This window comes from Gobius niger (assembly GCF_951799975.1).
Source record: "Gobius niger genome assembly, chromosome: 14".
Classification (NCBI taxonomy): domain Eukaryota; kingdom Metazoa; phylum Chordata; class Actinopteri; order Gobiiformes; family Gobiidae; genus Gobius; species Gobius niger.
The window spans coordinates 8,575,220-8,589,675 of NC_136865.1; the positions used below are offsets into that span (position 1 = coordinate 8,575,220).

Below are 14,456 nucleotides of genomic sequence, written 5' to 3' on the forward strand. Positions count from 1 at the left end.
TCTCTACTTACAACGCTGCTCTTTCGGGTGGGTATTGGGTGTGGATGAGTTTGTGGGGTGACCGTGACGCTATCAGCAAGGGTACAGGCATTGGGTGCTTGTGGTACACTTTTCGAGATGAGCTCCCGAGATACTAACAAGTGAACCAGAATGTAAAAAAAAGAAAGAAAAAAAAGATGATGGATCGTAATTTTTGTTGATATGGAGCCTTAAACACAAGCACTTGGCGGCTAATGAGAGAAATGTAATGGTACTTCGGTTGAGGGTTAGCCGTAAGCGATGAACGGATCTGGAAAGGCGGCTATTAGCGGTAATTGCAGGGTGTGGAGATCTGAAGAGGAGCAAATGTCCAAAGCTGTCGCAATCGAATACAATAGTATTTAAATAGAAACAAATTAAAAATTATAGTTGCCACTATCTTCCGCCCATCCCAAACTCTGCTTGGATTGAGAAATATAAAATTCCCACTCATTCTTACTGTGACTTTTGAAAAGATAGTTTGAAAATAGTTTAAAAGCATGATAGTCATGTGGAAGTCTATTGCAAAAATGAACTCCATGCCAAAAATTAAAGAAGAAAATGGAAACTATGTGGCCGAGCACAGTGGAGCATCGTTCACGGGTTATTTGTCGGGCCATCCTTGTGTCGTGATAAAATAAGCGAAGTGCACATTCTTCAAAAATAGCAGACGTTTTAACTTTTGTAACTTTTTTGCCTCTAAATTCAAACATTTATTGGGCTGATTGCAGGGTAAATCAAGTAATAGCGTGCAATTTATCTGTGATTTTTTATTGTGGTAGAATGTTCGAGCCACAGGAAACCTTTACTTCCCGTGAGCTACTTCTGCCATTTTCTGTAAACAAAGACGTGTTGCAATGACCCCACCACAGTTATACAGTAACAGGAAATCCCGCTGGCCTGCGTTTAAGGCGTGCTGGAATGCCTTTCCATTAACCGGTGTGTTGCCTAAACCCTTTGTGTGGAAATGCCTCTAATCCAAAAGTCTGTTCCGCAAGTAAAAGAAGTTGCATGCATTCTGGTGCTTCATTAACCGGCCGTTTCCTAACTGGATAGACTCTTCGGTTGGTGCTGATTTGACCATAAGGACGGGATCGGTGCCTGTAATGCATGTCAACTGTCATCTGAAAACAGCCAAACATCATATTTTCGTGTAGAAAATCGTGCTATTCTCGAAGTTTAGAGCTCTACAAACATGTTCTCAGCAGTTTAAGCAGTTCATGTGTCAGTTTTCTCTCTTAAAGTGATAGTCTGGAAGTCTAAATGTTTTACACATTTTTGTAAAATGTGCAATATCTGGTCTTGCATTTTGATGTAAAGTAAGTAATAATAATATAATGTTTTTTGTAAAGTCCCTCCTTCCCGGATCTCGGCAACTAATCGGAGTCTAGTGTCCTCCCGCGTTGACCAATGAGACGAGCTTTTCCTGTGAACCAGCCAGTTAGGTCCAATCAGGAGGGGAGGGGGAGGAGCTTGATCGTTAACTTTTAAAAATTCTGTCCCTGCTCGCCTCATTTTGCAAACTAAGAGTGGCTTTCTGGTTAAAGAGGGGAGGAATTTCATAGCTTACTTTCTAATTTCACTCCATCTTTCCACACTTACAGGAACTATCTACAGAAACAAACTTACAGACTATCACTTTAATGTGAATGCTCCTCAACCTGTTTAAAGTGTGCACTGTGGACTAAATATCGCCTCTAATGCATTAATCGCAAATCTAACTGCAGTCGCCATACTAAGAGACAAAAACTAAATATTCACAGTATATTCCCCAAACCGTGCAGCCCTGGATGAGTTATTCCTTTACTGTTTTTTTTTTTTTTGGTCGGTGTCAAATCCACTGTTCAAAATTCACCTCAACACTTGTTCTTTCCTCCATCCTACAGTCTTTTATCTCGGCGCTCCGTGAGGCTGGATTTGGTGCGCTCTAGTATTTGTTTACTAGTCAAATCCTGCAGTCTGCTTAAGCATTCTCTCACCTACAAAGTGAAAAGGCACCAGCTACCCCAATCCACCTCCTGCATTTTTTACCCCCCCCCCCGCTTCTCTTTTTGACACATAATACTCTTGTTAAACGCGATCTGTTCTCACTGTGTCACCGCTTGCTTCGTTTCCTTCGGGCTTTCGAATTATAATCCTTAATTCTTCATGCTTCCTACAGACTAATTCCTAAGCCTATTAAGTGGTTTCTGCACTTGGCGACGGATCGCACTCGGCAGCTCTTTGACTTGTAGGTCATGCATAATTTCCGCACCCTGAAAGTGTAATTCCTATAGTCTGGACTTGGTGACATGTGTTTCTATAAGGCAGTGGTTCGTGGGTTTCTTCTGGTGGTAACCATCGCCGCCGATTATAGTTTTTTCTTTTCTTTTTTTATGTGGAAGGAGGGAATTCTTTTAACGTTTTTGCCGTCATTTTCTCCCATCAATGTGCCTACTTGATTTGTGTCTTTACTTGATTTGCATCTGAAAACAATCCTCCAGTGTTTTTGTAGTCTATAATGAATAGAAATCTGGCATTTATGACAAAGTCTCTCAATAAAAACGGCGTCGAGCTATGGGAGAGGCACACACGCAAAAGTTTCAAACTTGACACACTTACTGTTCATTTTCAAGATTCTTGTAGCAGGACAGTGTTATTTGTCTGTGGTGTGTCCTGTTCGTTAATTTAAACGGCTTGTTGTGTTATTTTTCCTGCGCCATCTGCTGTCCGACTTCTTCCGTACAGCATTCCAGGTGTGCAAAAGCAAAAAAAAATAATAACCTCACTGTCCCAAACCACAAGTTAACAATTTTTTATTGCCTCCTTGGTGACGGCAGTTGGAAAACAGGAAGTGAGCAGTTTGAAAAATAGTAATAGATCACACGCAAATAAAGTCAAGTCTGAATTGGGCCCATATGGATGTTTTTTCACAGCAGATTGTTCAGTAGAAGCAAACCCCCCACCCCAAAAAAAAAAAACTAAAAAACTAAACTAAAATGTCTTAGCTAGTGTTATGGTGCGTTCCAGGCAACTGGTTAATTTACCACTTCCCACTTGGGAAAATGCCTTGGAACACCACTCGTACCGGTAATTATAATGTGTAAACTCGGAAACCTGAAGTATTGCATTATCAGTTTGTATGCGAGATGAAGACAGTGATGGCGGCCCCCAGTGGAGGAGCGCAGCTAATGTTAAAACTGTAACAAAACCACTGCATCAGTGACGGGAACGTTGCTTTTGGTCACAGCTTTCAACATAAAGCTGTATTGCATGTTTTTAATTATATCTGGTTTGGAGAAACTTTTATTTAGCGTTAGCATCGTATGAGCTAACTGTTGTAGCATTAGCTGTTTTGTTTACATACGAGTTTATTCACCTGGAAATACCAGTAGCCTGGAACGCACCATTAGCATGTAGCATGATGCTAACATGAAGCGTCAAGCATCAGTACCTCATTTAAAGTATTGCGAGGTATGACATGTCTGAGAGATGATGTTTAGTGGACATTGGATGTGTATCTGACCCCACAACAAACAGAAACTGAATATCATTTAGCATTAACTTCTTTAATAATTTGCTGTAGGAAAAATACATTGACTAACGGACTGAGAAAGGTTTCTCGGAGTAGCCGTCTTGCTAACCGCATACGTTTGGAACAAAAACACACTGCTCTGTTTAAAGAATCTTGGCATCAGAAGTCCAGAAGACTTAAATTGTAATCTATCCCCGTAAAAATATTTTGGGTCCATTATCACTCTTAAAACTCTTGTATGTTGTGCACAAGCCTGTTCTCTTTCGTCACCTGTAGGCCCATGACTTTTTGAGCATCTACGAAAATTATAAAGCTACAAACGACAAAGTTTACAAATTATTTTCAAACAATCAACTGTATTCAAGTAGTTAGTGGCAAATTCAATTCTTAAAAAATGTGAAATAGCCTTTAAAGAATTTCCAGATCCCCAAAAGTTCTCGGAGTTTTCAAAATTCTTTTCAAAGTGCTTTCATAATGTTTGGCTTGGTTGAGACAAGTGGCTCAGCAGCAGGTCGAGCAGATGAACAAAAGAATGTTGCGGCTCCTTCACTTGATGTAAAAACTGCGCTAATCTCTTTGTTACGTCTTGCTAACTTTCTTTGCACATGTGTACATACTGTAAAGGGTGTACGGGATGAACGCGGTCCATGTATAGTTGAACTGGACGGGGCTCTGTTTTCAAGAGCTCCGCGCGATGTATAAAGCTGTGTCGGGTTTTCGTCAACTCATTCTTTCTCAGTTCATGTCAATCATTAAAAAAACATCTATGTGCTATATTTCAAGTTTGTAACTGTCAATGTGCTTGTGATGAATTCTGTTTTTTGCTGCATATTGTTTGTATAAGAAAACTGGTCATGCGTGGGACACGGAAATGGTTGATTCATCTGGAACAACAAAAGCTTTCAAGAGATTTTGAATAGGCATCAAGGGATCAAGCATTTTCTACTCGGACGACCTTCTGGAACTCTTTTCGTAATTGATTTAAAAGCCCTGTACCTGATTTTTTTTTTTTTTGAGAGAAGTTCAAGCGGTTACTTGTGGTCCAAACGCATCCCAATGAGTTTTAAACACATTTTAAAACCGTGAAGCTGTACTGTCACGATAATGCTAACAACAACTAGCCAGCTAGCTCACGATTGATAGAAATGTACATTTTTATCATGCACAGCGCTCAAAGATAGTTGTTTCTCGCAAATGTCTCCTTTTACAGTATACTGAAAACTAATTTCATTTCGGTATTGCATTATCAAGTATACTTTAAAGCAGTGCTAAGTAACTCATGCCCCTAGAGGCCATAAGCGCCACTGCAGGTGTCGTAGCATGTTGCGTTTTTTTTAACTAATTAATTGTCCGTGAGAGTAAATACTACACTGACAGAAAAGACACAGGGCAAAAGACTTTGGCTGTAAATTCAGTTAGCTTTGCCCGTTTCCCTGTTTGCTTCTTCTTCGTGATTCCATTAGAGTGTGTTGGGGCCTCCGGGTCGGAGCAAGGAAAGCTGCAAGGGTGGTTTTCTGGCCAGAGACACCAGGGGGACACCATTAAGACTTGTATTACCCCCAGAAGGACTACGAAAATGATTTATTAAGGTAAACATGTTGCTAAGTACTGCTTTAACTAAATACTGTATTTCAATGTCATCTGTGGCGCTACCTTGTGGCAATGAAGCAGCACTGCAATACTAGAAATGTCGGCAACTAAGTCACTGCAATAGTCCCGTGAACAAACTAGCAGGAGTATAATCCATGTCCATGTGTCTTGCTTTTAAAAGTGACGACTAAAAGACACAAAGTAAATGGAATTCTCACCTTTTCTCAATAAACATAATTAAATTATGTTGCAGAATCTAATTACCTGATGTCCTTAGTTATAGAAAAAAAATGAAACTACAGAAAACTAATCATGTGAAAAGGATAATGGAGTCTGAAACTGCACAAGTAGCTGTTTTATAATGAGACTAAAAAGCTAAAGACAAATCACCTTAACCAATTAAATTTATTTTACATTATTGTCATCTGGTTTTGGCCAAAGTGTGTGTTGTCTGCATTCTGATTGGATGTTTGGCTCGTGAACCAAAACGGTCAAAAGGCGATTATGTAAAATGAATTCTAAATTTGTCATGTACAATGCTTGGCAACTTGATGCCTATACCCTCATGTAAATTCCCAATACTGAACCAAACCTCTTTCACTTTTCTAACGTTTTCTCCTCCGCTGCGTATTTTCAATAACCTGTCAATCACTGTTGCATTGATGGATTTGAAATAAAACTTGAATCTGCTAATGCATCTGCGTGGACTTCCTCTTTGTAATCGGCCTAACGCCATTCACCTGGAGCTCTGTTGTGTTCTTTGGCATGGGGTTTGTTCGTTTCTGTCTTGGTCTTTTTAGCCTCCAATGTGTGAAGCGCTGAAGCCATTTTAAACAGGTGGAACCAAGGTGAATCCAACACAAACTGCAGCATTCTGCAGGGAAGATTCATTGTGAAGTTTTTAATTCCCGCGTTGTGTTTGGGTAGAGGCTTCCAGGGAGCTGCCCGGCTGGATGAAGGTAACCAAGCCGGCAGAGATGAGGGTGAGGAACAAAGTAACAGATTGTAAGAAATCACCCAAAAAATCACCATAATGTTCAGTAATATGACAACTATCTGTGATAAAGTATGTGTCAATGCCAAAACAGGAAACGAGTAAAAATGGGGGGCAGTTAACAGGCTTCTTTGCTGGAACATTTCTGACATATCGCATGACACGAAATGGGCTGGATCTGCTCCACTCTGACAGACTGGTTTGAATACAGAAGGCGACGCTGCAGATCCTGCCCTGCACCGTGTCCCAGCTGCTGTCCGCCTGCCCCGTCCACAACGAGGTCTTTACAATCCGTGATCTGGAGCTCAACCAGGCAAGAATCACATTTTGTAATGTCTATCTCCTCTGTGATCTACTCTAACAAGATCTCTAAATGACAAACCTTTCAAAAAGGAAATGTACAATCTTAAAAACAAAAAAAAAATCTTATTTTATGGCATATTCTTTTTAAATATCAAGATTTTTGCGTTATTTCAGTCAGATTATGTCACTATTTAAACATAAATCAGATTCTTTTGCTCAAAAGCTGAAGTATTTTCCCCAAATACTTTTCGTTCAAGCTGTTGATGGCGGTCTTCGTGGCCTTTATGCCCTGTGCGAGTGTGTGTAGAGGTCGACCGATATATTTGGCACATTTCATGTACATGACGACTCAATGTGCCTCTCAGCAACACCAAACGCAATACAAAAAATGCAATAAAAAGCATTAAAAACACAATGAAAATCAATAAAGCAAATCATTCGTTACAATTACATTTAAAAAACAAACAAACAATCAGTCTCCATAGGCAGCAGTAAAAAGGTGTCCTTTCAGCTTGGACTTAAAAATACTCAGGGTTGAGGCCTGTCTCAGATCCTCACTGAGGCTGTTCCAGACTTTTGCTGCATGAACCTGAAAAGCAGCCTCACCGTGTTTATTCTTGACTTTGGGAACCACCAGGAGACCCCTCCCTGAGGATCTCGGGGCCCGAGGTGGATCATACGGCTGTAACATGTCAGAGATGTACTTTGGTGCTTGACAATGAAGGGACTTGTACACAAGCAGGGCTGTTTTAAACTCTATTCTCTGAGCAACAGGAAGTCAGTGCAGAGACCAGAGCACTGGACTAATGTGGTTATATTTCCTGCTTTTGGTCAGGACTCGAGCCGCAGCATTTTGAATGCGCTGCAGCTGTTGAACAGCTCATTTAGAAAGGCCAGTGAACAGGCCGTGACAGTAGTCTAACCGGCTATAGACAAAAGCATGAATTAGTCTCTTCAAGTCAGGTTTAGGCACTGTTTTTTTTATTTTTGCAATGTTTTTTAAGTGGTAATAGGCCACTGATGTAATGGACTTAATATGACTGTTAAAATTCAGGTCTGAGTCCATGATTACCCTGAGATTTCTAACTCTAACTGCCGCTAAAAGGCTCATTTCTCTGGAACTGAAAGTGATAGAAACATCCTGTTTTTTTTTTTTGCGTTGGAAAGAGCTCAGCCTGAGCTAGGCCTTGGAGGATTTTATGTTGCAGACTTTTATATTATGATTTATAATTTCAGAACCATAAGAGATACAGACTTACCGTTTTTTTGTTTTGTAATCTGCTCATTTTTGTCTTTCATACGAGCTGCTTCAGAAGCACCGACTAAACATGAATGTCATAAACAAATCAGCCGTACACCCTTAACAACAAAGCGCCCCCTGCTGTGAAAGTTCAACATTGACACATTTTACAGTTTAGAAGCCGCATTATAGACATTGAAAATATGAAAAATATTGGCGGTGCATATTGGCCAATCAAACTCCACAAAGATATACATTGGCCTTAGAAAAACCCGTATTGGTCGACCTCTAATGTGAGCCCTAATCAGGGACGCAGGGTTTGTCATCTTCTCAAGAGCTCATGGCTTTTGTGCTCGTACATTTAGTCTGACCTTTCCCATTCCGTGCACAAACATGCAACCATTGATTTGCTTTAGTCGATCTATTGTGTTGCAAGATCTGCGGCTCTTCATTCAAATCCATTCATATTCTATTTTAAAACATTCTCATTTTCTACATCAAAAGCAGACATCCTTGAAGTTCAGTCTGAACGATAAATATTTAATTGTTTACTTGTGCAGATAAGACTAATTGAACCGGATTTGGATATTGCAATGTATTTCCTTTTTGTGTGTGTCGAAGGTGTCTATAGTTGGCATTGTCCGCCGCTCTTCTCCTTGTGCCACCTACGACCAGTACTATGTGGATGACATGACGGGACCACCTTTAAGCGTCAGGCAATGGATCAACACAGATGTTAGTAAGATTGGCACATCTGGTACAATCTATGATCATATGGCTTGATTTTGTGTAGAGCAAACACAAAACTGTCCACAGGTTTAAAGGCTGTTTTCCATCTTTGGACCCGCTCATTAGTAGGGATGGGAATTGACATGTTTTTTGTCAATGCCATTGATCATTTTTCATATCGATCTGGTTCTTTATCGACTCTCTAATCGATTCCAAATAAATAGGCTATATAATATGTGCATGCTTCTTGTAGTCTTGTACCGTAACATGTGCAATAATCTCTGTATCAGCTGCACTTTATTAACTCTTCTTCTTGAACGCCGACTGTAACGAGTGAATTTCTCCTTTGTGAGATCAATAAAGGTTTATCTTATCTTATTTCAACAGGCCGATTTATTAGCCCAGTTATTAGCAACTTTCTTTCATAAAAAGCACTTCAAAAAGTTATTGTGAAATGGTTGAATTAACAGGATTTAAAGCCTGTGTTGTCAATGACGTGCAGAGGGCGAGCGGCACCTAAAAAGGCTGTTAGTGATTTTCTTACCCATCTCTCTCCCTTCTATTTTTATGAACTTTTACGAGTTTCTGAATGAGCCGAGCTACGCGAGCAGAAGCACATGTTTCTGCACGGGCTCATTGTTTTGCTTGTTCAGTGCGTAGCAGCCGCGTGTTTATAAGCGTTTATAAGTGAGGACAGATCCAGATGGACCCATTACGACGTGCAGCACCAGATCCTAAAACAGCACTTTTGGTTTGTGATGAAGTGACAGTGGTGCGTGTATCTGCAGTCCTGGATCTGCAGTGTCTCCGCTCTCCGTATAAGAGGCATTGTAATTGCTCAAGTACAACCGGTTCTCGATTCCCATCCCTACTGTGTGTTCATCACAGCGCCACTGATTGGCTAGCATGCCGTTAGCTGAAAGTGAAAGCTTTATGAAATCATTATGGGATTTTAATCATGAGTCGTCATCCTACTAGCGCTTGAAGAGAACGCTCCAGGAAAATTCCCCAAATACCCCCAGAAAATACTTATATTTCTCACAAAAAATAGTACTCCATAGTGGTAGAGGTAAAAATATATCAAATAAATGCCTATACTTTACTTTGGGATGGCTAAAATTGCATGATACAGATCCTTTTAAAGCTTAAAATATCAGCCCAACACACTGTCTTGTGCATATTTCACCTTGTAGTGACCCCACGGCTGTATGAGTGCTCAGCAATGGGCCTTTGCTTTCCATCACAGTGGTCTCTAGGACGCTCCAGGATAAATTATTTGGAAGGTTTTCACTGCTGATGGAAAGTAAAGGCCCATTGCTGAGCATTCATGCAGCCGCTGGGTAAGGAATAACTTCAAATATATACAAATCAACTTTTTTTGTTTAGTCTTTTTTTTTTTTTTAGTACAATGCAAAAAAAACTACCTTGATGAGTTAAAAATATAGAATAATATCATATATTTGACCTTAATATCTAATTTTACCACTTTTGCACATGGTTTGTTAAAGGAATAGTTCACTGTTTTTCCATACTGAGATATGTTCTTCCCTGAGCTTAGACGAGTTGATGTGTACCTGCCTGGTCTTTGAACTTTGTAAAACTATGCTTCATTTCTTTAAGTTTGTGTTTTCTTTCCAGGATTTCTCCGCCCAGGTGGATCCTGAACCGGGCGTGTACGTGAAAGTGCATGGCAGTCTGCGGGTTTTCCAAGTAACAATAAAAAAAAAAAAAAGAAAATTTGCATCCCACAAAAAAGCCCAATGGTGCATTACACTCCCCCACTTCTTCTCAAGGGGAAAAAGTCTTTGTTGGCGAAGGACATCCGTTGTGTGAAGGATTCCAATGAAATCACCTCCCACATGTTGGAAGTGGTTTACGCACACATGCAGCTCTTTGGGAAGGTGCGCCCCAAACCTCCTGCCTTAGTTTTTATGTTTCACATCTTTCCTCAGTCTTAATTGTCTGTATCGATTCCAGGGCTGTGATGTGAACATGAATGCGTTACCCGTGTCTGATGGGGTCCAGATATCCGCTGAAGGACACGCAGAATACGGCCTTTCCACCGTCCAGGGACAGGTGGGTGGAGACGGACACTCTCGGAGATGTCGCTTTTAGGGGCTGCAGGAGATAAAAGGTTGAGACACACATCAGAATGAATAACAGAAATAAAAGAAAGCGGTAGAGGAAAAACGTACAGAACTTGATGAAAATAAGCGGGAAAAAATGATGAACAAGGTCGATTTTTGTGTGTAAAATTATCTTTCCTCCCACACGGTCTAAAAGGATAGTACTAGAACTAGATCCTCTCCTGTGTTGTAGGTGATGCATGTCGTCAGCCAGCACTCTGGGAACGACGTGGGCATCAGTTTCCGGGACCTGGTCACACTGTTGGATTACATCGGTGTCGAAGACGTCAGGTACGCTTGGACATTAGGAAAGCAGTGTGGTGTTCTCTGGGACTTCACTCCAACCCGGGAGTTTCAACCATTTAACCCCGCCTTAAAGGAACAGGCCACCGTTTTTTTCATACCGATATATGTCCTTACCTGAGCTTAGACGAGTTGATGCGTACCTGTCTGGTCTTTGTGCGTGCGCTCAGTCACGCACAACGACCAAAAATGTTGTTAGCATTTGGCCTCTCCCAATGTAATCCTATGGCTCCAAACGGGGTGAAGCTAGAAGCGACCAAGCTCTTCCACGGGCACAAAGACCAGAGAGGTACGTATCAACTCGTCTAAGCTCGGGTAAGAACATATCACAGTATGGAAAAACGGTGGCCTGTTCCTTTTAGCCGAGCTTATCTCTCTCGCTTCTTGACTGGAGCTTACAGCCTATAGGCCAGAGTAACACTTTTCAGTCGTACATTTTTTTAACCTCCTTCGTTGTTTTTTTTTTGGTCACGTTTTCATCTTTGCTTGCATCTAGTTTTCGTCGCTCTTTTGATGCTTTTTTTTTCTAGAAGGTTTTTACATTTTGAGCGGGATGGTTTGAGATTTTTCCCTCTTAATGCTATTGTCTCTTTTCACATGGAGCTGCCGACACACACTGGGCCTTGATATACACTGTCTGGCCAAAGAAGAAAAGGCGCTAACTGAGTTAAAGCAGTACTAAGTAACTCTTCCCCCTAGAGGCCATAAGCGCAACTGCAGGTGTAGTAGAAAGTTACGATTTTTTAACTTATTAATTGTCTTGGAGAGTAAATACTACGCCGACAGGAAAGGCGAAGGGAGAGAGGGTTACAGTGCATCCAACTATACAATGGAAATATTTTTTTTCACTCAAACTTTGCTGTAAATACTGTTTAAAGTGACGTTAGCCCGCCTTCTTCTTCGTGATTCCATTAGTGTGTATTGCTTTCTCCGGACCGGTGGCAGTCAAGTTGCAAACATGGTTTTCTGGTCAGAGACACCAGGGGAAGATGAAAGACCCTCCAATCATCCCATAGACACTTGTATTACCCCCACAGGGACTACGGAAAGGATTTATTAAGGTAAACACGTTACTTAGTACTGCTTTAAACTGTTTGGCATTTGGTCAGGTCGAGGCACAAGAGTGAGATCAGCTGACGATCTGAACATCCCGAATCCCAGGTTTTTTCCACCAATGGATTTCTTCTTCCCCAGATTCCAAGATGACAATGCCAGGATTAAACGCACTCACGTTGTTGAAGAGTGTGAGACAAGAGTGTGTGTGAAAGTTTTTTTTGTTGGGGAGTGTAGCTCCTCAGTCAGCGGACCGTGTTATACAATTGAACTTTATCGTCTTTCCACCTGGAGTCACCTTGAATTTGTAGACGTAGGGAAAGAGGAGAGCTGTGCGAAAGTCCTCTCCGATTTCAATACTGCTCTCAATGTTTGCTAAATGAACCCCTGCCTTAACCGAGCACATTTTCCCCAAAGCCTGAAGACAACAACACTGATCTAAACCTTCTTTTGTTGCATTTTGGAAACTTTTTTGGGGGGTTTCTCTCACGTTTTTGCTTTTTTTTTTGGTTGCGTTTTTTGTTTGTCACGTTTTTGTTGCGTTGCTTTTTTTAAACGTCTTATTTTCGAACACAAAGCTGATCTAAACTTCTTTTTGTCAGCGCACATTTTCGTTGCTTTTTTGTTGCTTTTTCAGCGATTTTTATTTGCTTTTTAGTCGTGTTTTTGTTGCTTTTCCTGCACTTTTTTGGTTATATTTTAGTTGATTTTTTTTTAACCTTTTTTTTTTGGTCAAGTTTTTGTTCCGTATTCATTGCTTTTTTTGGGTCACTTTTCCATGTTCCTTGACCCTTTTTTTGTCCGTTCTTCTTTTTTTTTTTTTGTTGCTTGCGTAAAACACAACATACAGGTGGTGTTGACAGGTGACTGTTAATGTTTCTAAAGTCTTATTCATGTTCATGTCTATTATAAACTGCTGTAGCCTTATTAAAACTCCCATGAAACTGGTTATTCAATCAGCTCTTTGTTTGTCGGGCACATAACATTGCTGAACATGTAGTCATTCTCCAATGGGAGCTTTTTGCCTCATAGTTCTATGAAACCCACGTTGTGGCTTTTTTTTTTGTTCCGGACAGTGTATATTTCTCATCAAATATCTTCTTTTACCTTTTTACTCGCCCTCATTGCCATCTCTACATTTCTAATCATGCAGCGGCCGATTAAGCAGCCTGCGTTGAATGGAATGGAAGTGATTGAATGTGTGACCTGTGCTTGTGCCCTGACAGGAAGTCCTTGGCGTTCCTGGTAAACGAGGGCCATGTTTTCTACACCGTGGATGAAAATCATTTCAAGTCCACCGAACATTAGCGGAGCACCTGGAGGCAGCTCGATCGCATCAGCGACACTAAGGGCCCAGGTTTGAAACGAGAGTCTGATGGCGCAAATCACGGCTAATTGGGACATTTTTTCTTTGTTTTGGTTTGAAATGACATGCATAAGGATGAAAAAAGTAATTTTGCTTTCTGACTTGAAATCATTTGGTGTAAAACTTTATATATTCAAATGTTTCTTGTATCTTATTGATTGTAAGATTAAGATGTGTTAGACCATATTGTTGAACAGTCTCTGTGGTTTTTAGTCCTTGGTCTTGTTTTGTGTATTCTTGTAGCTGTGTCCTTAGGCGGAGGGTGAATAATAGTCCTCAGTAGCAGTAATCAGAGGGCAGAGGAGTTGAGAAAAGGTCATGAACCCAGATGCAGAAGGATTTCTGGGGAAGATGTGCGACCCACTGTTGAGAACCATTGCTTTATTGAATAAGACGGAACAGGGTGAAAGATCTTCAGCACATTTTCTCGAATCCGCTGTCCTGGGGAAAGAACAGAACTCAGAGGTTCTCAGGTCTTGGGTCGCTGAACCATTTTCAGTGCTCGGCAAACCTTTGACTTCGGAAAAAGTACCTGAGATTTTCAAACTCACTGATGCCAGAGATTATTTGACCATAATTTCAGCTTTATAGGGTTCTTTCACCTGCTAAATCAATGATCAGAACTTGGAAACATGAATAGATAAATGGATAAAGATGAATATTCTTATTTAGGGTGTATCAGCTGAGTCACTGCTGCTACTGCATTGGCTGCATGGGTCGTGTTTTATTTGGCAGGTCAGTGTGTGCGCTGCGGCTTTAACTCCTTGGCTAAATAGACCGTATTTAGTTCTTCTGTTGCTTCCCTGGCTCAACATTTTTTGTGTGGATATTGGTGTAAAAAGGATGTCTTTTAATCTTTTAATCAGGACCGAAAAACGTTCTTTATATAGGTCCTGAGACATGACAAATTGGTTTCTCATCTAATCCAAATGATTGCACCATGTCATGTTGGTTTGGAGAAGCACCTCGTATAAGCATTTATGGTTTGTAGAAAAGCCTGGGGAGGTTTCTCTTCACGGCATATTCGTAATTATGGGTGTGGCGTGTTTGTACAGAACAATATTAGGCAACACGCTGTTCTAATGGAGCCACACTGGATTAGTGTGAACAGGTTTGGGCAGAAATTTGCCAAGAGAGCCTGTCAAAACATTCCTATTTCTAGGCCGTGCACCAACAAAAAACTGAACGACGGCAACCAAAGGAAAAAAAGAAAAGAAAAA

General features: G+C 40.8%; 1 protein-coding gene across 1 annotated transcript; it reads left to right on the top strand.

Annotated features, from left to right (window-relative positions):
* Window positions 1-279: 279 nt before the first annotated feature.
* On the top strand, window positions 280-13,178 carry LOC306973396 (replication protein A 32 kDa subunit-like; the record flags this gene model as incomplete). Its single annotated transcript, XM_079570322.1, has 9 exons — window positions 280-310; window positions 6,050-6,105; window positions 6,328-6,429; window positions 8,281-8,394; window positions 10,027-10,098; window positions 10,182-10,289; window positions 10,366-10,464; window positions 10,708-10,805; window positions 13,097-13,178. The coding sequence occupies 9 exons, from the start codon at window positions 280-282 to the stop codon at window positions 13,176-13,178; spliced, it is 762 nt and encodes a 253-aa protein (XP_079426448.1).
* Window positions 13,179-14,456: the final 1,278 nt, after the last annotated feature.